General features: G+C 47.7%; 1 protein-coding gene across 1 annotated transcript; it reads left to right on the top strand.

The window, feature by feature from the left end:
- The first annotated feature begins 570 nt into the window (after positions 1–570).
- Positions 571–21,801, top strand: LOC118079108 (intercellular adhesion molecule 3-like). Its single transcript, XM_060268773.1, has 7 exons — positions 571–603; positions 1,074–1,182; positions 3,124–3,189; positions 9,609–9,866; positions 13,283–13,603; positions 19,827–20,147; positions 21,641–21,801. The coding sequence occupies exons 1-7, from the start codon at positions 571–573 to the stop codon at positions 21,748–21,750; spliced, it is 1,218 nt and encodes a 405-aa protein (XP_060124756.1). The 3' UTR covers positions 21,751–21,801.
- Positions 21,802–25,719: the final 3,918 nt, after the last annotated feature.

Below are 25,719 nucleotides of genomic sequence, written 5' to 3'. Positions count from 1 at the left end.
CACATTGTTGGAGTGTCAGAATGCATAGATAGAAGGCAAATAAGCGTTCCATGGCTTTATTTCGCTTAGTTGCTTACTCTTGAGTAGAACTGCATGTTCACTCCAGGAAAAAGCACCTTTGTAAAATGAGTCAAATTGAAGCAGAACACATTGTTGGAGTGTCACAATGCATAGATAGAAGGCAAATAAGCGTTCCATGGCTTTATTTCGCTTAGTTGCTTACACTTGAGTAGAACTGCATGTTCACTCCAGGAATAAGCACCTTTGTAAAATGAGTCAAATTGAAGCAGAACACATTGTTGGAGTGTCAGAATGCATAGATAGAAGGCAAATAAGCGTTCCATGGCTTTATTTCGCTTAGTTGCTTACTCTTGAGTAGAACTGCATATTCACTCCAGGAATAAGCACCTTTGTAAAATGAGTCAAATTGAAGCAGAACACATTGGAGTGTTCTGCTTCTTTGCCCACCCCTCAGCCTCTATGATTGGTACAGAGTTCCATAGGACCAGGTGGATGAGATAAAAGGCTTGGTTTCTCATTGTTGTCATATGAGCCTCACCAGCGCAGGGAATGACTAGAGACACTCCTGCAGATGGTCCTGAGGTATCCTGAACCCAAGAACCTTGAACATGACTTGGTATCAGATAGGCAGCCAGTGGCAGCAGTGGTGTCACATGTTCTCAACCAGAAGCTCCCACCAGCCATCTGGCCACAGTGTTCAGCACCACCTGGAGCTGCTGAACTAGGTCCAGGGCAACCCCACATAGAGTGCATGTCAGCAATCTAGCCTCAGGGTTACAAACGTGTACAATAGTGAACAGACTCCTCCCCCAACTCTTCCTCTTACTAAAAGCGACTTAGCTTTGGCTAGGCTGTGCCCAAGGTGATCTGTTGGTGATGCAAAGCAGAAATCCACCACCTGCTCCTCCAGAATGTTCTTTCTAGGCACTCTTGAGTTTTGCTGGCTTATCTTCCTCTAGCAGAAAGGATATATGGCAGTGCCCTTAGTCCACCCCCAGCGGAAGCCTTCTTATCTTTCCTGCATGTAGCTTGCTCTCTTTATCTTCATATAGCTCATCCTGCAGTCTCACAGCAAGGAGAGAACACCAACTGCCCGGCGTGCCATTTGTCTTGCTTGGGTGCTCTTTACTCTTCCAGCCACTATTGTCACTATCCCTGCAGGTAAGTGAGCCAGCCTCCTCCGTGTCACTTCTTGGGAACTGGGGAAAGTGCACAAACCCTGGGATTTCCTCTTCTAGCTAGCCAGAGGTGGGGGTGGATAATGGAAGCCAAACTGCTGCCTTTGACAGAAGCTGCTTGGGGGATCTTGTTTGGCCCATCATTCTTTCAGCCTGGCCAACCTGACATGGCAGTTGTTGAGAATAAAATGGAACAACCTCATGTATATCCCTGAGTTTCACAGAGCAAGGGGAGGAGAGGAACATGGTGAAGGAAAAGAAGTAAATCTATGGGTTACAGGTAGGTAGCTGTGTTGGTCTGATGCAGTCAAAACAAAAATAAAAAAATCCTTCCAGCAGCACCTTAGAGACCAACTAAGTTTGTCATAGGTATGAGCTTTTGTGTGCATGCACACTTCTTCAGATTTGCGTTGCTACTTAATAGAAAGGCAGAGTAAATTCAATTGTTTATCTGCTATGTTTAAATGCTACCTCATTGAAAAAGGTTACAAAACTGATTAAAAAATTAAAATCAATTAAAAAGACAGCAATAAGTCAAAATGAAAGAAATGAATTAAGTTAAGAGTAAGTATGGCTGCAATCACACGAAGGAGAAGGTCCCTTTTAACTTAGTGGGACCTACTTCTATGATTAAACATGCCCACGCTGGCATTGCAAGTACCGTAAGTAAGTAAGTAAGTAAGTAAGTAAGTAAGTAAGTAAGTAATGCCCTGCTCTGCTGCTCAAAGGGTATTCAGGGTAGCTTTACACCATGAAAATGCAAAGGGAAAAATAGGTGTCAAAGAGGCAAAAGAGCATATTTAAACTGCAGTAATCTAAAGGAAGTTTAAATATGCTCTTTGCCTGCAGTAATATAAAAGAAGGGGACGCGGGTGGTGCTGTGGGTTAAACCACAGAGCCTAGGGCTTGTCGATCAGAAGGTCTGTGGTTTGAATCCCTGCGACGGGGTGAGCTCCCATTGCTCGGTCCCAGCTCCTGCCAACCTAGCAGTTCAAAAGCATGTCAAAGTGCAAGTAGATAAATAAGTACTGCTCCGGCAGGAAGGTAAACGGTGATTCCGTGTGCTGCTCTGGTTCGCCAGAAGCAGCTTTGTCATGCTGGCCACATGACCTGGAAACTGTCTATGGACAAACGCCGGCTCCCTCGGCCAATAGAGTGAGATGAGCGCCCCAACCCCAGAGTCGGTCACGGCTGGGCCAGGGATCCCTTTACCTTTTGTTGTTGTTTAGTCATTCAGTCATGTCCGACTCTTCGTGACCCCATGGACCAGAGCACGCCAGGCACTCCTGTCTTCCACTGCCTCCCGCAGTTTGGTCAGAGTCATGTTGGTAGCTTCGAGAACACCGTCCAACCATCTCAACCTCTGTTGTCCCCTTCTCCTTGTGCCCTCAATCTTACCCAACATCAGGGTCTTTTCCAGGGAGCCTTCTCTTCTCATGAGGTGGCCAAAGTATTGGAGCCTCAGCTTCAGGATCTGTCCTTCCAGTGAGCACTCAAGGAAAACAGAAAGCAGCAGCAACAAAACTTTAAACATTACAAGCCTGCTGAAAAAGAAAAAGAAATCAACTTGGAGTGCAAAAAAACTAGAAAAACTAGATACTGACAGATGTCCACTGAGAGGATGTTTGAAAACAGAATTGACAGTACTCGACACAATGGACCCAATGCCGCTGCATATGCCCCTGATGAGAAAATTGCTGGTTATATATTGATATTTCTTGACATTATTTCATGTAAGCATTTGGGTAGGTGTTGATGACAACTTTACAAACTCATCAATGGGGCATTGGGCAATGGTTCTAAACCAGAAGAAGTAAGCCAAGGGGAAAAACCTTGGATTCCTTTTAATGGTTGGTTGGAGAGAAGGTTTTTTAAAAGAATTCTTTTGGATGCTAAAACTCTGCTTTTCTCTCTTTCTTAACAGTAATGAGACCCTGGAAGCTCTGCATAGACTTTCTGTGGTGTGCCGTGATCCTCACACCATTTCCAGGTTGGTGCTCCAAAACTGGGACTGTACACTCAGCTCAATCCCATTTCAAAAGGCTCCTCCAGAGGAGCTTTTATTCAGCATTTGCAATGATTTGCTTGCACAAAGCTTATTTAGTGGTTATTGATATTCATTCTGATTTGCTGGGAAGTCAAGGTGTACTGCAATGAGCATTTATTCTGATATGCCTGTGGGTTGTTTATAGGGGCTTGTCCACTTTGGGGCATTGTTTAGAGGTTGATTCCCCCCCCCCCCAGTCCACAGCCACACATACAGTGTATGAGGAGCAGCTTAGGTCTTTCCCATCCATAGCAGTAGCCATTCCCTTTTGTGTTTGTCCCTGCCTTCTAATGTGTTGGTTCTGCTATGCTATGAAATACAGATGTGGGGCATGCACACAGATGGCTGCATGGGCACCATGGTGGGTTAAATAAAAACCCACCCAGCAAATATACAAAAGTGTACAATCAGGCAATTTCTGGCACACCATTTTTCATGTATCATATTTTTCCGTGTATAACATGACCCCTATTTTTTGGGACTCCAAATAAAGAAATCCCCCATATGCTCTATCCATGTATAAGATGACCCCCAATTTTAAACTTGAAAAAATATATACATGGAAAAATATGGTAATTTGTGCAATTAGCTGGTTTTGTGCAAATCTGAGGCGTCAAAAGGGAGAAAACCTATAAGGCTATGCTCCATTCAGAAGCACACCAGAAATATTTATGAGCATGGCTGGAAACAAAAGCAATGTGAAAGCAGTGGGCACTGAAAGGGGAGTAGCAGAAAGTGAAAATTGATTCACCCACCCCAAAACACCAAAACAAATTTTCTGTGACTCTCTTTGGTCTGGAGCCAAAGAGAGGTAGGTAAGTCTATTAATTGCACAAACCTAATTTCCAGTACAGAGGTACCTTGGTCTACGAACAGTCCTGTTAATGAACTATTTGGGCAATGAACTCCGCAAAACTGGAAGTAGGTGTTCCGGCTGGCAAACTTTGCCCCGGAAGCCAAACAAAGCTGAACAGTAGAAGGGCACCGGTGGCGGGAGGCCTCAGTAGGAAAAGTGTGCCTTGGTTTAAGAACACTTTGGTTTAAGAATGGACTTCCGGAACGAATTAAGTTCGTCAACCGAGGTACCACTGTAGACATTTGATTTAGTGACCATCTGGAAGTATTTAAAGTGCTGCTGTTAACTTTTAGGTTCTATATGGTTTGGAACCTTGATACTTATTGTAATTTATTTCTAAATATATTTATATAGCACTGCATCATAACAATATTTCAGAGGCTGGAGCTTGTGGGTCCCTTTCAACTATACAATTCAATGAATCTTAAACGTAATAATAATAATAATAATAATAATAATAATAATAATAATTACAATATTACAACAGAATTACAATAAAACATAAAAACAATTAATTAAAATACAGATTAAAATACCGTATTAAAATTTAAAGTGCAGCCTCAATTCAAGTATTCCATAAATCCAAGCCATGAGGGAGGAAAAACACAGGGGTCAAGCTGAGTCTAACCCAAAGGCCAGGCGGAACAGCTCTGTCTTGCAGGCCCTGCGGAAAGATGACAAATCCCGCAGGGCCCTGGTTTCCTGGGAAAGAGCGTTCCACCAAGTTGGGGCCAGTACTGAAAAGGCCCTGGCTCTAGTAGAGGCCAAACTAGCCATCTTATGGCTCGGGATCTCCAGAATATTGTTGTTTGTGGACCTTAAGGTCCTCCGCGGGGCATACCAGGAGAGGCTATATAAAAAGCAGTTAACAATAAGTTGAAAGCAAAAAGGAATTAAAAACAAACATTAATAGACTAAAGTGGGAGACGTACTCTTAATTGCCTGCATAGGTCTGGTTTTCAACAGCTGCTTAAAAGTTGGCCCAGAAGGCACCTGTTGCATCTCTATTGGCAGCAAGGATGCCACCTTGCCACAACAATTGAAGGGGCTGGTGCCACATGACATGCACGAGTGATGTCAGCACATCATGTGCATGCTACAGGGTGTGTGAGTGGAGGGAGCACGCTGGCAGGCTGCACAATTAAAATCAGCATGTCGTGCAGCGTGTGCACAAGGCTGCTGCAGATTCTTTGCCCACCCCTCAGCCTCTATGATTGGTACAGAGTTCCATAGGACCGGGTGGATGAGATAAAAGGCTTGGTTTCTCATTGTTGTCATATGAGCCTCACCAGCGCAGGGAATGACTAGAGACACTCCTGCAGATGGTCCTGAGGTATCCTGAACCCAAGAACCTTGAACATGACTTGGTATCAGATAGGCAGCCAGTGGCAGCAGTGGTGTCACATGTTCTCAACCAGAAGCTCCCACCAGCCATCTGGCCACAGTGTTCAGCACCACCTGGAGCTGCTGAACTAGGTCCAGGGCAACCCCACATAGAGTGCATGTCAGCAATCTAGCCTCAGGGTTACAAACGTGTACAATAGTGAACAGACTTCCCCTGTCTAGGAATGGCTGTACTTGGCGAACCAGACAGCTGGTAAAAGGCGCTCCTAGCCACAAAGGACAGTTGGGCCTCTAGTGATCTCCTGGCCTGCTACACTCTCCCCAAGTTCGCCCATCCCTGGCATACCCTTTTCTGTCTTTTGTCTGTTCCTCTCTTATGGGTTACAGTTTTCTGCTTGACCTATGCTTTCCAGGCACGGGTCTGAGCAGTTTTCCCTTTGCCCTGCTCCTTTCTCAGGGAAAACCCGTCCTTTAGTACTAAATTGGAATCTGGAGAAAACTTGAATTGCCATTTGCTCTGATTGAGTGCTAAAGAGTGGTTTCCCCAGGAGAAAGCAGTGGAACAAGAGGAACTGTGGACAAGCCCTTACTCCCCCCCCCCCATTGTCCCCACAGTTAAGGAGGCTCAAGGCCATGCAATGTCAGCACACCATGCACACATGCCCCATGGCATGTATTCATGATGTCAGCACCCACCGCTGCGAGCATGCTGACATTATTCAAGCATGCTATGGGGCATGCTGATGCCCTTCAGTTTGTGCACATAATGCAAGCATGCCCCATGGCATGCACACATGGCTGCAAAGAACTTTGGGATGTCCTGTCCCTTTTGTCAGAAATATGGGCCCACTCCCCCCCTACTCAGTGTTAGCAATTTCACTCCTCCGATGCTGCAGATGAGATTGTTGTAAATCACATGCCTGTCTGGGACGAGTGTGCGAAATGGAAGACAGTCTTATTTCTTCTTCTCTAATGTACTTTCACTTTTACTTGTGCCTGTCTGTTCTCTCGGAGCTGGAGAGAAAGGACGCCATTATGCTTTTGTCTGTACATTGTTGTCGCTCTTTAGTCATTTAGTGGTGTCTGACTCTTCGTGACCCCATGGACCAGAGCACGCCAGGCACTCCTGTTTTCCACTGCCTCCCGCAGTTTGGTCAAACTCATGTTCGTAGCTTCGAGAACACTGTCCAACCATCTCGTCCTCTGTCGTCCCCTTCTCCTAGTGCCCTCCATCTTTCCCAACATCAGGGTCTTTTCCAGGGAGTCTTCTCTTCTCATGAGGTGGCCAAAGAATTGGAGCCTCAGCTTCAGGATCTGTCCTTCCAGTGAGCACTCAGGGCTGATTTCCTCCAGAATGGATAGGTTTTGTTAGGTTAGAGTTGACAAGTGATAATGCTCAGCTGTCGGACTTGGCTGGTAGCCCGGAACGGGAAGGGAGGCTTATATTGACAGGGGCAGAGGAGCTGGCTGGGAGGGGTGAGCAAATGGGAGAAATACATCAGGGCTCGGAAGAGAGTTTGTCCGAGTCTGCTCCTGGGCCTTTAAGGTTAAAGGAACGCGAGGGAGAACACGTCCCATGGAATGACTATAATGCTTGGGCAGTTGATGAAGATTTGACCTGGAAGGGTGCTTCCCCAGTGAGAGAGAGGAAACACAATCCAGGCAACAGATTGGTCATTTGGGGAGAGAAAATTGTGAAATATGTACATTTTTCTGTTTCCCTTTTAGGTTTGTCGCTTTTTCTCTCTTTTCTCTTTTTTTCTTTTACTCTTAATGATGGATAATAAGTGTGAATTGTTTTGTTTTCCTCTTTTTTCTTTTATGTTTTTCATAAAATCAATAAAAATAATTTAGGGGAAAAATAAAGAAAGAAAGGAATGCAGGAGGGGAGGATTACAAGATAGGAGTAAATTGAAATCACAGGGGCGTAGGCAGAGGGCGGTGTTCGAGCATAGGGTTAAAACACGGGTGTCAAACACAAGGCCCGCGGGCCAAATTCGGCCCGCCAGACCTCGTCATGTGGCCCGCCAAGCGCCCCAGCCAGCAGGACCCAGCAGCGGGACCTTGCTGCTGAAGCGCCGCACCGACAAAGCGCCGACAAACATCTGGGGCGGGGGGGGTAGAAAGGCGGCCGGAGCAGCGCTGCGTGGAGCGCCCCGAGCCACAGCAGGAGAAGGAGGTGGCAGCTTGCCGGGTCAGCGCCCTGCAGCGCCGCACGGAGAGTCCCGAGCCTCTGCGACGCAGCAGTGCTCTGTAGCACTTTGAATCCTCCTCCTCCTGCCACGGCTCGGCGCCTGGAAATGGCTGCTGCTGCTGCTGCTGCTGCTGAAGCACAAACAAAGCACCCAGCAGTGCCGCGTGGAGGAGGAGGGGGATTCAAAGTGCTACAGAGCACTGCTGCGTCCCAGAGGCTCGGGACTCACCGCACGGCGCTGCCGGGCACTGACCTGGCAAGCCGCCGCCTCCTCCTCCTCTTGCCTCACCTCTTCCTCCTCCTGCCGCGGCTCAGCCTCATGAACGTGAGCTCAGCAGCGGCTCAGCCTCACGAACGTGCAACTCTGAGGCTTTACGCACTTCTCCTAAAACGGACACCTGCTGCCTCCCACTGCACGGGAAATGCTTTTTGCCCCTGGGTCCCTTCACGCTCTTTTCTGGCGCTGAATCAAGGCAGCGACCCCCCCCCTTCCCTTTCTTTTTTCCTCTCTCTCATTCTTATTTTTTCTTTCCCTCTCCTTCCTTCCTTCTTTATCTCTGTCTTCTCTCCCTCTTTCTTTTTATTTCCTTCTTTATTCCCTTCCTTATTTCCTACTCTTCTTTCTCTCCCCCCTTTCCTTCCTTCCTTCCTCTCTCCCTCCCACTCCCTCTTTTCTTCCTTCCTTCCTTCCTTCCTTCCTTCCTTCCTTCCTTCCTTCCTTCCTCCCTCCCTCCCTCCCTCCCCTCCCCTCCCCTCCCCTCCCTCTCCCTCTCCCTCTCCCTCTCCCTCTCCCTCTCCTCAGAAACATAGGATGCTGCTTTATACTTCTGGCCCTTAAACCCTGGAACCAGGAGAGCAGCTCCAGTGAGTCAACCTCAGCCAGTCCCTTTGGTGAAGGGTGGTGGCTCACTGGCAGAACATCTATCCTGCATGCAGAAGGACCCCAGCATCTCCAGGTACTAGTAGCTCTGCAAAGGTCCTGCATGAAACCCTAGCGAGCCTCCACCACCCACTGCACTTACCAAAAATCATTTTTCAATAAATTGTACAATAATTGTACATTTGAATATCTACTTGCCATTATTCTGACTATGTTTCTGCTTTCAGAGCTAGTTATTACTTACATTATTACAAAAAACAGTAATAATTGAATGCAGTGACAATAATTTATTATGATAATAAAGAGTGGACACATAGTCCTACAGATACAACCTGCCCTTTGAGGGTGACCAAACTGCTGATGCGGCCCCCGATGAATTTGAGTTTGACACCCCTGGGTTAAAAGGAGATGGAATCATGCCAGAGAGTTAGATGAGTCATCATCTGAGTAGCCAGTAGCCTGGAGCAGGAAGCTGCAAACTTACGCTTGGTTGTTTTCATTGTTTTTTTGGAACAAACTTCACACCTCACCAACAGAGTGTGTGGGTGTCATTGCTGTTGCTTACAGGTTTGATCTTCTTGCAGTCCATGGGACTCTCAAGAGTCTCCTCCAGCACCAGAATTCAAAAGCAACAATTCTTCGACGATCAGCCTTCTTTATGGTCCAGCTCTCACTTCCATACATCACGACTGGGAAAACCATAGCTTTAACTATACGGACCTTTGTCGACAAAGTCCGTATAGTTAAAGCTATGATTTACCCAGTAGTGCTGTACATAGTGTGTAAATAGTAGATTAGATTTACGATGTCTCACGCTTCTTGCAGTGTTTTGCCAGAAGATTAGTGTGCATATACCAGCTGGTATATGTCGCCAGGAAGCACACTGGAAGGGAAGGGAGAAGGGAGATGCCTTTTCCAGAGCTGCACGTACCAGAGGATGCTCAGACTTTCGGGGGCTTGCAGGCACCCCCAGGGCATTTCCCCAACACTCAGTGCCCCTGCTTCCCCCAAACATTTTCTCAACATTTATATACCCTCCCCGCTATATTATTGCATTTTCATACAAGTTGTATCTGTTGTGTTTTCAGGGGCTCAGCAGGAGCAAGAGTTTCTGAGGATTTGGCCCAGAAAGCCTGTGGTGGAATTTGGAGGCTCCATTGTATTAAACTGCAGTGCCAGTTGCAATAACATTGGCCTGGAGACCAGCTTAAACAATGTTCCAGCAGGGGACGGTCCTACTTGGAGAGCTTTCAGCCTCACCAGCGTCCGCAGCTGGGAACCAAAAGCATTGTGTTATGCTTCATGTCAAAGTAGTACACATCAGGAAGCAGCCATCACCGTTTACCGTAAGTCATATTTTAGACTGCCTTGGAATAATCATTCAGCTCACCTTGAAAGAAAGTGGAGCTTGCTCAGTGAAATACAGGGAGGGGTTTCCTCTGCTTTAGAGCCACAGATTCAAATTCAGCACGGGTCCAGACCATAGCTGCCAAGTTTTCCCTTTTCTCACGAGGAAGCCTATTCAGCATAAGGGAATTTCCCTTAAAAAAAGGGAGAACTTGGCAGCTATGGTCCAGACAAGAAAGTGCCCGTGGCTTCCCTTTCTTTTTCCAACAGGCCTTTGAGAACTGACTGCTTTTATTGAGAGGGCTGGTGCTGTGCTGCTTTTATGGTAACTATTGGTATGTTTTAAACAGATTTCAAATAGTTATATCGTTTTAATTCTACCAATATTCAGTTGTATTTTAATAATTGACTTTTTAGTGGTTCTTGTTCTTATCTGTAAGCTGCCATGAGTCCTGTTAAGGAAAATAAGAAATACAGAGTCAGACCATCGGCCCATCCAGCACAGTACTGTAATTGAGAGCAGATTCCCCAGGATGCCTGGCAGATATATTAAATGTGCACAAAAGCATTTGGTTAAAATGAAATGGACACAGGACACAGGAAACGGCCTCATGTCAAGTCAGACCATTGGCCCACCTAGCTCAGTATTGTCTGCACTGACAGGCAGTGGCTCTCCAGGGTTCCAGGCAGGGGACATTCCCAGCTCTACCTTCACCAGCCCAGTTTAGCCCTAAAACAATATTGTGAACTGCCCCGAGATCTGCAGATGAAGGGCGGTATACAAAACATGTACAAAACATGGATGATGATAATAATCCTAAAACAGAAATAGCTTTTAGGAGATCCACAGATTCTGACTTCATTGAAGGAAATAATTACATTGAAAGACAACCAGTAGGAAAACCTTCCCCTGCAAAGCCCATCCAGTCTGGTCTCGGCACCCAGAGGCATTGCATCAAGGCAGCCTGCCTTCAGGGACTTCAAGGGGTAACATTTGTGATGGAAGCAAACAAAGCAAATTTTCATTTCCCCATTATTTGTGCATTTCAGGCTGCTGTTTTGCATAATTCAGTCGATTATTTTGCAGAATGTACATACAGGAGCTCTGTCTCTTGTGTGCATCCTGAAGGAGTTGGACACTAAATACCCCACGATCCCTGGGATGGAGGTGAAATATGCCTAAACACGACAAGACCAGCAGGCCCTTGATCCAGCTTTGCGCTCCTTTCCTCGCAGGTCCAAAAGCCCACAAAATAGCAAAACAACAGCAAGTCCTCTTCAGTGACTTCTGGCTCGCCTTGCATTCTCACAGGGCCCCAGAGTTCATTCTGGTCCCAGCAGACTTAGTGGATTGGTGATAGTGTCTTTCTAGCTCCCGAGCCCCTTGGTGTCAGAGTAGCCTTTTCCCAGCCTATGAGACTCAAGGAGTGACAGGCCCAATGGCCCCTCCTTAGGACCCCCTAGAGAGGCACTTCTTGTGGTGGTGCCACAGTAGCCTCTTAGCAGGAGCTGGGCTGGTGGCGGTGGCAGGACAAGCCTCTTGGCAGAGCCCCCTGTCCCTTGCTGCTGGCAGGGGGGGGGGCACTTCCCTCAGCCAGCCAGCCAGCCTCTGTCTCTCTCAACCTCTCCATTTGTCCAGATAGAAGCAGCTCTTCCTGCCTTGCCCATCTTGGGAGTCTCCTCTTTCTAGATCTCTCCCCTTCTCACTGGAAGGAGACCCAAGGAGACGATATCCTCACAGCTTCTACTTCTCCTGGCTCAGCTTTAGCCCTCTGGTTAACTCCTGTCTGAATGCTCTCCCAAAACACTCAACACTGTCTTCCAGGCTAGGCCAAGAGATTCGTTTCTCTAGCTGTAGATAATTTCCCCAGAGTGGATGTTACACACATTGAATCAACTCAAGAACTCTCCCTTCCAAAACTATCTCTGGATATTCTATCTCTATCTCTATGCACGGACACAGCCAAGGGAGGGCAGGGGGGCAGCTGCGCCCCTCAATCAAGGAAAACAATAGAAATACTTAACTAACTGACCAATCACATTGTTTCTGCCCCCCCCCCCAAAACAAAAATCCTGGCTACGCCCATGTCCTTATCTCTATCGCAACACTCCCTCAGAAACTGCTCTTTTTATTCTCCCTCCCCAAGTGCTGGCTCCCCTCCCCTCTGGCTAGCTATCTTGGTAGCCAATCAAAGAAAGGTTCCAGCCCTCTGGTGGAATTTTGAGGGACTGCATCCCCAGACTCTGCTCTGGCTCTGCTGTCCCGTCCAAAGAAGCCTGGTGGGGAGGGGTTGGGTGCAGGTAAACCGGAGAAGGGTGTCAAAGGCACCAGAGTGATCAGTTCCAGAGCTTTTTAAAGAAAGGTATAGACTTACTGCAAATCAGCTTTCCAGTTTCCCAAGTCTTTGCAGATGTGGGACAGACCACAGCACAGAGATGGCTTGTCCGTGCCCAAGTAAATGTGCATAACATTCTTCATACACAAATCAACATTTGTCACTTTGCCTAAGGCTTCCCGTTGCTTCACCTGCCCAGATGAGGGCATAGGTGGCAAATACCCAAGTCTGACAGATAGTTCCCCTTCCTGGGCTCAGAGCCCAGTATCCCAAGCCCACAGGTAAGGATAGCATCAAAGCAATGCCATTTAGCCTATATCAAAGCAAGTGAATATTCTTCTTCTTCTTTGGCGATCACTCGTAGCCGAGTAAGATTGTCTTCCATAAACACGGTTTTAACAATGAGTCCGTAAGTGACTGTGGAGGCCAATTCTGGATCCGCATGTCTTTCCACAGTGGGGACATTGGTTTCCAGGCGAGAGCTGATCACGGTGTGGATTTGCCAAGCGTGCCTTCCTCTTAGCATGTTTCTCCCTTGGGTCCTGAGATCGAGTGTCTTCAAAGCCCACAACACCTTTGGTAAAGGCTGTTCTCCAACTGGAGCGCTCGCAGGCCAGTGTTTCCCAGTTCTCGGTGTTTATACTACATTTTTTTAGATTTGTCTTTAAACCTCTTTTAAACGTCTTTTAAACCTCTTTTGTTGGCCACCAGCATTACGCTTTCCATTTTTAAGTTCAGAATAGAGCAGTTATATAATATAAGCATAAATCAGCTCAGTGCTACAACAACCACCAGTTAATTGTGGGGTTCTCTTGACTACCAAGTTGGTGTTAGCAAAGCTTCTGGAACAGTTCACCTTTGGCTCAACTCACTTTGCAAAGGAGGAAGCTGGAAGTGGGCTGAGAGGGGCTGCCTCATGACCTCATGGGCCTCAAGGCCTGGGCACACCACCTGGGGCCACACAGGAATGATTATTTCCAAAGGAGACATAGAGAGGCAGAACCTGCACCCTTATGTTCTTCTGCGCCCTCTAAAATAGATAAACAAATGAAGAGTTGTCACTTTTTATTCTGTTCCAGGAGCTCCGGAGCGCATAGTGTTGGATCCGCTGCCAGAGGTGGAGGTGGGTAAGGAGTATAATGTGACTTGTCGAGTTTTCGACGTTGCCCCCATCCGGAACCTCACCGTGACCTTGTTTAAAGGGAAGAAAAGGCTGTATGTGGAGACCTTTGAGGACCGCAGGAATCCTGAAGCCGACAATGTTGTGGTGACAAGCAGCAGCATCACCGCTCAGCAGAATGACCATGGAAAGGAAGTCACCTGCCACGCAGCTCTGGACCTGAGGCCGGAAGGGCCCTTCTTGGAAAAGGCTTCCCTCAGCAAATTGCTGCAGACTGTTGGTGAGTTCACATCAGAGGCCCCACTTTCTCTAAAAGAAATAGGCAACAATGAATCTGGGGACATTGTGGCAAACCCCACCGTAAGCACTCCACAGCAAGACTGCAGGGGGGATGTCACCAGCCACGCAACCTCAGATCTGAGCCCTAGGAGTGCCCCTCTTTGAAAAGGCATCAAATAATAAAGTGGAGTGGCATGTAAGTGGCTGTACCAGGGAAAGTTTGGGCAGAGGCGTAGCGTGGGGGGGGGCAGAGGGGGCAGCAGCCCCAGGCGCAACATGCAGCCCCGGGTGCAACATCTGGAGGGGCGCTGCTTGGCCCGCCTGCCCGCCGCCCGTCGCTGCCCTGCGCCCTGCGCCCGCTGCCCAGCGCTGCCTGGGGCCGCTTCCCACGTCCGCAGGGAGGGCGTAGTCGCCCCTTCCAGCACGCTACTGATTGGCTGCAGGAAGCGCCTCCAGCAGCCAATCAGAAGGGGCAGGAAAGAAGTCTCCGCCCAGGCGAGGAAGGCCGACCGACAGGAAGAGCGACGCCACGCCACGCCGTGCCCGAGAGGACATTTCCTGGCGCGCGCCTCCATCCTGGCTCCCTTGGGGGCGACGGGGGCGAGGGAGCGCCCTTCCCCGCCAGGGCCTTCGGGAGCTGCGCGCCGGCTCGGCTGCCTTTGTCCTCGCAGAGGCTGCAATGCACGGCCTGGCGTGCACGGTGGCGGCGGCTCCGCGGCCTCCTGCCCGCCAGCTGTGCGCCTCGGCTCCCGCCAGTAGCAGAGCGCGAAGCTCTTTGCAGCCCCGCATCGCGATCCTCTTCCCTGGTAGCTCCCGACCCTCTGCAGGAGACTCTCCCAAAGGGGCAGGAGGAGCAAAAGGGAGCCCAGCGCCCCACTTTCCTGGGGATGGAAGAAGATGAGTTCGCCTTCAAAGTGAGCACTTCTTCCATCTTCCATAGCTGCTCCTGTGCCGTACAGAAAAAGTCTGAACGCCAAGAAGGTTTTAAAAATGTATTCTGTGTTTTTACTTGTAACCAGGCAGTTTATATTTTCTTCTGTGGCTGTTCTCCTATGACAGGGTGTTTTTATGTTAATTTGCACATGCATTTCTACCAACTATAAAAACTATTTACTGTAAGATATCATAAATACTAATGTCGATCTGATTCTCAGGGAGCTGTACCACCACAGGAGAGCTATGAGCTGCCTTGCTGAAATCTAAGTAAAAAAATTCCTTCCAGAAGCTCATACCAAAATAAAAAATTAGTTCGTCTTTAAGGTGCTGCTGGAAGGAATTTTTTTTATTTTGTTTCGACTACGTCAGAACAACACAGCTACCTACCTGAAATCTAAGGTTTGTAGGTGCACAAAAATATTTTGAAAACAGCTGCCTTGGGGTTAGAATCATAGAGCTGGAGGAGACCATAAGGGTCATCCAGTCCAACCCCCTGCCAAGCAGGAAACACCATCAAAGCATTCCTGACAGATGGCTGTCAAGCCTCCGCTTAAAGACCTCCAAAGAAGGAGACTCCACCACACTCCTTGGCAGCAAATTCCACTGCCGAACAGCTCTTACTGTCAGGAAGTTCTTCCTAATGTTTAGGAATCTTCTTTCCTGGAGCTTGAATCCATTGCTCTGTGTCCGCTTCTCTGGAGCAGCAGAAAACAACTTTTCACCCTCTTCTATATGACATCCTTTTATATATTTGAACATGGCTATCATATCACCCCTTAACCTTCTCTTCTCCAGGCTAAACATACCCAACTCCCTAAGCCGTTCCTCATAAGGCATCGTTTCCAGGCCTTTGACCATTTTTCTTGCCCTCCTCTGGACACGTTCCAGCTTATCAGTATCCTTCTTGAACTGTGGTGCCCAGAACTGGACACAGTATTCCAGGTGAGGTCTGACCAGAGTGGAATACAGTGGTACTATTACTTCCCTTGATTTAGATGCTATACTCCCATTGATGCAGCCCAGAATTGCATTGGTTTTTTTAGCTGCTGCATCACACTGCTGACTCATGTCAAGTTTGTGGTCTACCAAGACTCCTAGATCCTTTTCACATGTACAGGCATATGTCAAGAATGCTTTGATGGTGTTTCCTGCTTGGCAGGGGGTTGGACTGGATGGCCCTTGTGGTCTCTTCCAACTCTATGATTCTATGATAACCTATGCTCTCAAGTACCTAGCAGTGCACCTGCTGTGCAGGGAGGGACCTCCTGCTCTCAGTTTTCCTGCAGGGCTGGAACATGTGTATAATAGTAGCAACAGAGGCAGTGAATTATCATCACTTATCTAAAAAGATTTAAAAGGATATTTGTCAATGGGCAGCAGTGTGATCTGCAGTGGGCAAGAGTCATGAGCTACAAGGTTTTCAAAGTTCTCCAGTGGCGTCGAAACCTTAGCCAAAGTTGTTGCAGTGCCTTGCTATGCTACTGCAGTTCACCATGTGTGTGGTCTGTCCAAGGCAGAATACAGTGGTACTACTTGATTGGGATACTATATTTCTGCTGATGTAGCTTATAATAGCATTAGGTGTTTTTTTTTTTTTTTTGCTGCTGCATCACACTGTTAACTCATGTGAAGCTTGTGGTGTACCAAAACCCTTAGATCCTTTTCACATGTACTGCTGGCAAGCCAGGTGTCTCTCATCTTTATATTTGTGCAGCTAGTTATTCCTGGCTAAGTGTAGAGCCTGACATTTGTCCCTATTGAAAATCCTTTTGTTAGTTTTGGCCAAGTTCTCCAGTCTGTTAAGGTCTTCTTGATTCCCGATTCTGTCTTCCGTGGCTACCCCTCCCAGTTTGGTGTCATCTGCAAATTTGATGAGCATATTTTCTGTGCTGTTCATTTAAATGAATGCTCACTTGCTTTCTCTTCTCACCTCACCCCCATGCAATGACTTGAGTATCAAATTGTGTACAGGAGTTTACAGTGAGTAAAAGATCAATACATAACCATGTGGAATTATTACCACTGAGGTAGATAGGGCACTGTAGGAAGTGTGTTTAGCTTCATAATCAGTCTTCACCAGGGTCATAGTGTGTCGGGTGCCAGGAGGGCTGGGCGAACCAGGCACCCCCAGCGTGGCCCGATGCTCCTCTCTGCCCACCAAGGGTCGCATTGGCCAGCTGCGCTCCTTTCTGCATGGCTGTGCAGGCGGCTCAGCGTGTCCTGCTTTGCTTTGGTGGGGATCCCAGTGGCCTACAACTGACGCTGTGCTGCTGGTCTTCACCTATAGTTGTACCATCTAAAAGCTTTCTGAATTAGATCCATGATGCTTATATTCCAGTTTGATGCAGAGTTAGGCATACGTAAACCCACTGGTTTTATTTTTTTGTTAAAAGATTAGTTTCTGAGTGGCAGCTTTTAAGGTCAAATCAAAGGGGGGCAGGTTGGGGAGGGGGGCGTGCGCCAATCAGGGTGGGGGGTAGCAGCGGCGGAGCCATGGGGCTTGGTGGCTGGTTGCGCACCACCGGTCATCTAATCTAGTGGAAGAGACTCGAGTGCTAAAATCCACGGGTTGGGGGCGCAAATTACTTGCCTTGCCCCGGGTGCTGACAACCCACGCTACACCACTGAGTTTGGGGCATGGTGGCTATGTTAGCACAAGTGTCTGGTTTTGAGGAGTTAAGGGCTTATCCACACTTTCCTCTTGTCCTGCTGCTTTTCCCCCAGGAAAACCACTCTTTAGTGCTTAGTTGGAGCAAACGGTGATTCAGGTTTTCCCCAGATTGCCATTTGTTCCAATTTATCACTAAAGAGTGGGTTATCCCTGGGAATGGAACGGGGCAAGGGGAAAACCTATTGGGCCCGTACTTTCTAGACGTGGGACAAGTAGAAGTCTGTACAAGCACAGGTTTTTGTGAGGCTTACTGGGCCTCTACAACCTACCTAGCCTCGTCTCAATGTTGTATCTGAGGACTAATCCACACTTCCTCTTGTCCTGCTGCTTTTCCCTGGAGAAAACTGTTCTTTCACATTCAGTTGGAGCAAATGGCAATTTGGGTTTTCTCTGAATTGATGTTTTCTCTGATTTAGAGCTGAAGAGCAAATTTTCCTTAGGAAGGGTGTGGAGAAAGTGACAAGTCTCCTAGAGATCCATGCTCTCTAGGAACAGAACAAGCAGAAGTGTGGGTTAGCCTGAGAGTACCTTTTCTTCCTCTCTCACCACCTAGTCAGGAGCTGCACCTGGGAGGAGGGTGGCAATGGAAGCCATCCATTTTTTTAAAAAAAGGTGTCCCTCTAGACTCTCATACATGTGACTTGATATAGATATTGTTACACAGGCCACTGCAATCTCTTCTGAGCGATAGCAAGAGCCCAGAGGTCTTAGCATTTAACCAGGATTGCATTTCTGTTGAGAAATTAAGGCACAGAAGAGATAAGTGTTTTTAAGGCAGGGGTCAGCAACCTTTTTCAGCCGTGGGCCGGTCTACCGCCCCTCAGACCATGTGGTGGGCTGGATTATATTTTGAAAAAAAATATGAATTAATTCCTATGCCCCATAAATAACCCAGAGATGCATTTTAAGTAAAAGCACACATTTTACTCATATAAAAACACGCTGATTCCCGGACCGTCCGCGGGCCGGATTGAGAAGGCGATTGGGCTGCATCCGGCCCACGGGCCTTAGGTTGCCTAACCCTGCTTTAAGATATATGGTTCACTAGCTCTACCTGGCCACGCGTTGCTGTGGTTCAGTCTGTTAAATGGAAAAGAAGAGAAAACGTACATTTCTAATATGTTTAATTTCACAATGGTTGTGGGTATACAATATTTTTTGTTGTTCCATTGTCGGTGGAGATATAGAGATTGTCTGGTTTGCCGACTCTAGAACACACAACATAGAATTGTCCATGTGAGAAGTAATCCATGTCTAGCTGTAAAGTGCACAATTCCAAAGTTTGGGCCTGAGCTTTGTTGATAGATAAGACACACACACCAGGCTTCCACTGAAAGCAGAGAGTGCCCCCTCCCCCCACATTCAGAGTTCCCCTTCATTTTGCAGACTCCTCCACCCACACGTGTTCTGGAAAATCCCGCCACCCCACCCACCCCCAAAATAAACCATGGGCAAACCCCGCCCTGCCCCATTCATCCTCCCCAAACCCAGGCCCCTCCTCCACTCAGCGCCCCAGTCCCCCACCCCAGTTGCCTGACGTCACAACACCTCTCTCTCTGGTTCCCCCTGCCACGTGATGCCATCTTCCTCGTGAGTGACGTCACCCGCCACCCCATCACCTCTATCTCTCCCCCTCGCATAGCCCATGCACATCTTGGGGAGGGCCTGGCTGCTTCCCCTAGTGGGTCCCGGCAGCCGAGGGGGCAGGCAGCCCAGCTGTAGCTGCTTCTCCAAGGCAGACATGGTGAGGGCGGCAGGGAGAGGCAAGGTGGCAGCAGTGATGGGCAGGATCTGGCCCCCGCCCTCCCAGAAGGAGCCGCCAGCCAGCCACTCCCAGCAGCCTCTGCGTGCTCATGCCGGAAGGACGCCACCCAGTGTCCCAAGGCGTCCTGGGAGTAAAATATTTAGTATAGCATGTGTTGCTTTGATGTCCAACAGATGGTGCTTTTTTAAAAAAGCATGTTTTTACCTGTGACAGGTGTGACATCTATATAATATATCTATCTATCTATCTATCTATCATCTATCTATCTATCTATCTATCTATCTATCTATCTATCTATGTAAAATGTCCATGTGTGTGCAACCACTTTTCTCGGAAACTGCTTGACAGATTGCATTGAAATTTTGACACAACGTTCCATTCCAATATGCGAGTGTTTGCATAAACTTAAATTATATAGATGTCACACCTGTCACAGGTAAAAACATGATTTTGTGTACACAAATAGCACCCTCCAGTGGACGTCAAAGGAACAGATGCCATCGTTTGTGTAGCAATATCACCATCTGTTGGACGTTAAAGACACCTTGGGGAACCTGGGGGGGGGAGGACGTTTCCACACTCCCGCCCCCTCCTCCTCCTCCTCCTACCTCGCCAGATCCATAGCTGCCAGGGGGAGAGGGAGGGTGGCAGGTAGCCTCATTCCTCATCAATGCATCATTCATCCTCCATCTAAAGGAACCCTGTAGAGACAACTTGAATCAAGGACGGCACTGCCAAGAGGCATTTGACACATTCAGATCTTGGCAGTGCAGTGGAGGGGGGGGGGGACATGGAAGCCCAGTGGGCTGCCTGGCAATCTTAATATTTCCCTTGCTTTATGTGTTATTTCAGACCCTCCAGAGCAGGTGATCATGGAGCTCCAGAAGTCTTCCACAGGCCACAGCTGGCACTATAACCTGAAATGCCACATTGTAAGAGTAGCCCCCCTCAGCAAGCTCACAGTGACCTTCTTCAAGGGGGCAGAGAGGCTACATTCGCAGAAACTCTGGAACTATACCAGGCCTGAGCGTGCCAACGTTACAGTCACCCACCCCATCACCCTGGGACCGTGGGACCATGGGAAGGCGGCAACCTGTCATGTGACGCTGGATTTCAGCCCCCACAAAAAGCCCTTCACTGCTGCATCCCACAAGGTGGCACTCAGGACAACTGGTGAGTTTGTAGGCATAACATGTGCTCTCAGTCACCCTTTTAACAAACCAACCAACCACTGTTTTACTTGAATCAATGCTTCAGCTCATAGCTTGCAACATTTAAATAAGTTTCCCCACTTTGGGAGTGTGAAGCTTCAGTCTCACCATAATGTATAAGAACCATTGTCCTCATGTAGCGTAAGTGCATAGCTACCACAGGTAATTTAAATGCTCACACAAATACAAATACATTGATGAGGGAACAGATTCCTTCATAACCAACCAGCCTTCTCCAGCTTTGCAAGTGTTTTGGACTACAGTTCCCATCAGCCCCCACCCAGGCCCTCATGGCCATGCTAGTTGAGGCTGATGGGAACTGTAGTCTAAAATAGCTGGAGAGCGCCAGGTTGGGGGAGGCTGCTGCTCATCTACCGTCTTCTCCCTTCTCTGAGTGACAAGGGCAAGTGAGTGTAATTACTATTCAGATTGGCAGCCACTCCCCAGTATCTTAGGGCTTACCCACCCTTACCTGCCCTCCACCCTTTCCAGGCACAGCTCCATGTCCAAGCACTCTTTGTGTGGGTGGGTGTTGATCCAGAGCTTTCCCCTCCTCCGAGGACCTTCTGGCGGTTCCCTCACTGTGAGAAGCGAAGTTACAGGGAACCAGGCAGAGGGCCTTCTCGGTAGTGGCACCCGCCCTGTGGAATGCCCTCCCTTCAGATGCCAAGGAGATTAAGAACTACATAATTTTTAGAAGACATCTGAAAGCAGCCCTGTATTGGGAATTTTTTTAAATGTTTGATGCTTTATTATGTTTTATATATTCTGTAAGCCGCCCAGATGGGTGTGGTATAAATAATAAAATTAGTATTAGTATTCCTTGTGAAAACCCACTCTTTAAAGCTAAATCAGAATACAGTAAATGGCAATCTGCGGGAAATCTGAATTGCCCTTTGTTGTGCTTCAGGATTAAAGAGCAGATTTTTGCAAGGCAACCTCCAAAGTACAGTGTAACTTTTCAGGTACTGAAAGTTGATGCTGACATATAATCAGATATGCCCATTCAGCAATAACATTCTCTAAATTCACTGCATGTTCAGAGCTAATTTTGTGGGACATAACGTGACATTGAATTTACTGTTTGAGAACTGTGACCCCAAGTTTGTTGAACACATTGAAACTGAAGTATTCAATTTGCTTATTAATGCTCTAGAGAACCTTGACCTAAGTTGGGTGATATTATGAATGTTTGTGTTTTTCTTTCTCCCTCAGATCTAGATCAGAGGTGGGGAACCTTTGGCCTTCCAGACGTTGTTGGACTACAACTCCCATCTACCTTCTCGCTTGGTCATGCTGGCTGGGGTTGATGGGAAATGCATTTCAGCAACATCTGGAGGACCACAGGCTCCCCACTGCTGATTTAGTTTGCCTGTTACCTTTACTGATGTTTAGGGACATTGCCTGCCCGGCCTCCCTGCTTTCTTCTTCTCTTACATTTCTTCTCACTTTCAGAATCCTGCACAGCTATAATTGTAGCTGCTTCTTCTATATCCATGCTATCTCTCCTGCTGGTGGGCATTCTCATCTACTGTCTGGTCTGGGTGTGTCCAGCTTCCAAATAGAACCCAGGAGGCCAGAACAAACGTCAAGCTAAATAAGTCAAAAAAGCTTTGTCACAGTGATAAAGACTACTGCACAACTTGTGTTTTATGAACATCCAATACAGAAGCAATGAGCTATGAGTCATAAAGCAACTATGAAGCATTTTGTACATGGAAAAGTACTGTGAACCTTTTTTAAAAAAAAGTAATACAAGCTGGAATCGCAATCAGACTTGGTCTTGAGCCTGACACCCAGGGGAGAGGGGGAGAGGCATGTTGTCAGGCCAATAGCATTATTTCCCTCCATTGCTCTCTTCGTTCTCCTGGAGGCGCACCAATCAGATGTCCAAGAGACACAGTAGCTGTCTGGATGTTGTGCCACCCATTCATTGTTTTTAAGGACTTCTCCTATTTCAGAAGCTTTGTCTACAACCAGCTGCATAAATATAAGATGGGGAATGCCTGGCTTGCCCATAGAATAGGAGAGGTGGAAGGGACCTCCAAGGCTCATCTAGTCCAACCCCCTGCAATGCAGAAATCTCAACTAAAGCATCCATGACCATCCATCCAGCCTCTGCTTAAAAACCTCCAAGGAAGGAGAGTCCACCACCTCCCAAGGGAGACCATTCCTCTGTCAAACAGCTCTTACTGTCAGAAAGTTTTTCCTGGTGTTTAGTCGGGATCTCATTTCTTGCAACTTGAAGCCATTGTTTCAAGTCCTACCCTCCAGAGCAGGAGAAAGCAAGCTTGTTCCATGTGACAGACCTCGAGATATTGGAAGATGGCTATCCTATCTCCTCTCAATCTCCTCTTTTCCAGGCTAAACATATCCAGCTCATTCAACTGTTCCTCATAAGGCTTGGTTTCCACACACTTGATCATCTTGGTCGTCCTCCTCTGCACACATTCCAGCTTGTAAACATCTTCATTAAACTCTGGTGCCCAGTTGTCACCAACTGACACTGAATCACCTTGATAGGGAAAGTTTTAGCACAAATACATACCAATGAAAGAAAAACAAAAAACAAAAAAGGCAGTAAGTAAAACTTTAATACGGTCAAAGACCAGCAAAAAAGGCAATTTTTCTCCTTTGGGGGGGGGGGGAAGCTCCTTTTAAGAGGAATCTTTGTGCATTGCATCCAAGCGAAGAAACAAGAAAAGTGCAGTGAGGATTTTTATGTCCTGTTTGTCTTGCCCCGCTGCCACAGTGCGTGACTTTGACTCAGCCATGTTAAAGGGGAACTAGTCTATATTTGCTGTTTTTCTTCATTTGATTTATTGCTGCCCTTCACTATAAGGTCCCTGGGCAGGTCACAGCAATTTAGCAGGTCAGACCAGGATACAGCTGCTATCACCAGAACCTCCTTTACACCCAGGTGTTCGAGAAACTCAGGCAGACCTGTGCAGAGCTTATCTGAGGCCTGGGGCAGGAGTCAGGAATCTTGTTCATGAGATGTCATCACCTAAACTGATCTAACTACACACTGGTACACAGTAACACAGCTCCATATTTTACTACCGAAGCCTTGCAGTGCATATGGACCAGCAGGGGGATTTTGCCCGTTAGGTCTGTGGTCAGCTGGGGTCTTCTGGCATGGGGTGTTCTTGCCATGACTGCGTAAGTTGGGCAGGGCTCCTCAGCCGCCTTCGTCCTCCAAGGCCTGGGGCAAACGAAACTGGCTGTCCCCACCCCTCTACACAAGCCTGAACTCGGGGTCCCAAGTGGTTTGCTAGCTTCTTAAAAGTCTGGACAAGTGTGCTCCACGTGAGGGCAGGCCCAATCATGATGTGGCTGAAGGACTTCCCTCCAAACACCAAATCTGGGGTGCAGTTTGCTCTTCCCCCTCCTGCTGCAGCATGTCTTGCTCCAGGCTCATGCAAGCAAGCCAAGGCACATGCCACATTCTTTCTGAAAAATATCAACTTCCAACTCTCAACTGTCACTGCTTCACCCCTCTCCATACTAGTACAAGACTAAGGTGACAGAGCCAAGGTTATACAGTACCTTTATTGGAAGATTTTGGTCAGTGTCCACAGGTCAGTGAGACCACCATTTAAAATTTTTATTTTATTGTTACATTTATATCTCACCTTTGCTCCAAGGAGTCTAGATGGCAAACATGGTCCTTCCCTTCCCCATTTTATCCTTGCAACAACCCTGAAGTTAGGTTAAGCTAAGAAAAAGTGACTGTCCCAAGGTCACCCAGGGAGTTTCGTGGCTGAGTGAGGATCTGAACCCTGGTCTCCCAGTTTCTGGTCCAATACTCTAACCACTACACCACACCTGATAATTGTGGCACCCCACCATGAGCTTGGAGTGCAGCGACTGAGGAAGGAGCAGAAAGTGAGCTGAGCTTGGGAGACACTCTGTAGGTTTTGTGGCTTTGTCTTTTGGGGCTGTGTGTTAGTAAGTTTGTGTGCTTATTTGTTTTCTTACTTGTTTGTGTGCTTGTGCTGGTTTTCTAGGGCTGCTGCCTCTTGGATTTGGGTGACTGTCCAGGCTTGTGTGGGTGTTTGTTTCTGGCTGTGACCTTGTTTGTTTCTGGCTGTGACCTTTCACCTAGAAGTGTGAGTCAGGAGGGTCAGGTGATTAGCTGTGGGCGGAGCTAGCGGCGCGCGCAGTTTGACCCATCTTTTTGATCTAGGGCAGCAAGTCTCACACGTTTGTTAGGGGGGGACCTAGGCCTCTTCCTCTTTCCCCCTTGACTTCAAGGTTTTCAAGATGGAGGTGGAGGGAACAACCGTTGTCACCTGCAATTCCTGTGCAATGTTTGTTTTCTTGCCAAAGGATGTGGGTAGCTACACGTGCAACAATTGCAAGTTGGTTGCCCTACTAGAAAACAAGGTTGCCCTTCTGGAAGAGAAGGTGCAGCAGCTTCAGGGGCATGTATCTACGCTCCAGAGAATTAAAGAGCTGGAGCTTTTCTTGGATGCAGCAGAGCACACTGTCTGCACCAAGGAGGAGACAGGGGATCTCCCTGAGGAGGAGGTCAGTTCCCCAACACAGCAGCCAGATGTATGGAGGAACGTGACTCATAGAAGTAGAAGGCCCAGGGATCGCTCTGAGTGCTTAGAATTACACAACCGTTTTGAAGTGCTCATGGAAGACGAGGAACAGACTCCACCTGAGGATCTCTCCCTCATCACAGTTGATGAGGAATATGAAGACGAGCAGCAAAGTCAGTCCTCCGGGAATATGCAGGTAACCTTGGAAGGGACAGCACATGGAAGAATCCCAACCAAGCCTATGAAGAGGCGTGTAGTGGTGATAGGGGATTCCCTACTGAGGGGTACAGAAGCAGTGATCTGTGGGCCTGACAAGATGTCTCGAGAGGTGTGCTGTCTACCTGGGGCCAAGATCAAAGATGTAACAGAACGGCTGCAAGGAATCATAAAACCCACCGACAAATACCCCTTCCTTTTGGTGCATGTGGGAACCAATGACACTGCAAGCCATAGCTTACAGAAGATCAAAAATGATTATGAGGCTCTGGGCAGGAAGTTGAAGCAATTAGATGCACAAATTGTCATCTCTTCTGTCCTCCCAGTTGAACGACATGGCCCAGGGAGAGAGGGAAAAATAGGGGAAGTGAACAACTGGCTTCGCAAATGGTGCAAACAGGAACGGTTTGGATTCCTAGATCACGGTCTGCAGTTTCTTGAAGATGGACTTCTGGCAAGTGATGGACTGCACCTCACAAAAGTTGGGAGGAATGTTTTTGCCACAAAACTCAAAAACCTCATCAGGAGGGCTTTAAACTGACTTATGTGGGGGAGGGAGACAGTGGTCCTGAAGGTAGGAGTCTATCAAATGCTGAAGATGATCATCCAAATGTCAAGGACCAAATGGAGCAAGCAGCATGCAGACCTAGTGGTGGGACGAAAATATCCTTAAATAAGAGACATGGGGGAATGATCAACGGTCTTCAATGTCTGTATACTAATGCACAGAGCATGGGAAATAAACAAGATGAACTTGAGCTCTTGGTA

Source organism: Zootoca vivipara, chromosome 16 (assembly GCF_963506605.1).
Source record: "Zootoca vivipara chromosome 16, rZooViv1.1, whole genome shotgun sequence".
Classification (NCBI taxonomy): Eukaryota; Metazoa; Chordata; class Lepidosauria; order Squamata; family Lacertidae; genus Zootoca; species Zootoca vivipara.
This window is presented reverse-complemented; position numbering and strand designations above follow the sequence as displayed.

Coding starts and splice junctions, on each gene's coding strand:
- LOC118079108 (XM_060268773.1), top strand. CDS start 571: ATGACTAGAGACACTCCTGCAGATGGTCCTGAG. Junction 604..1,073: donor CTCCTGCAGATGGTCCTGAG/GTATCCTGAACC, acceptor ATCTTCATATAG/CTCATCCTGCAGTCTCACAG. Junction 9,867..13,282: donor AGCAGCCATCACCGTTTACC/GTAAGTCATATT, acceptor ATTCTGTTCCAG/GAGCTCCGGAGCGCATAGTG.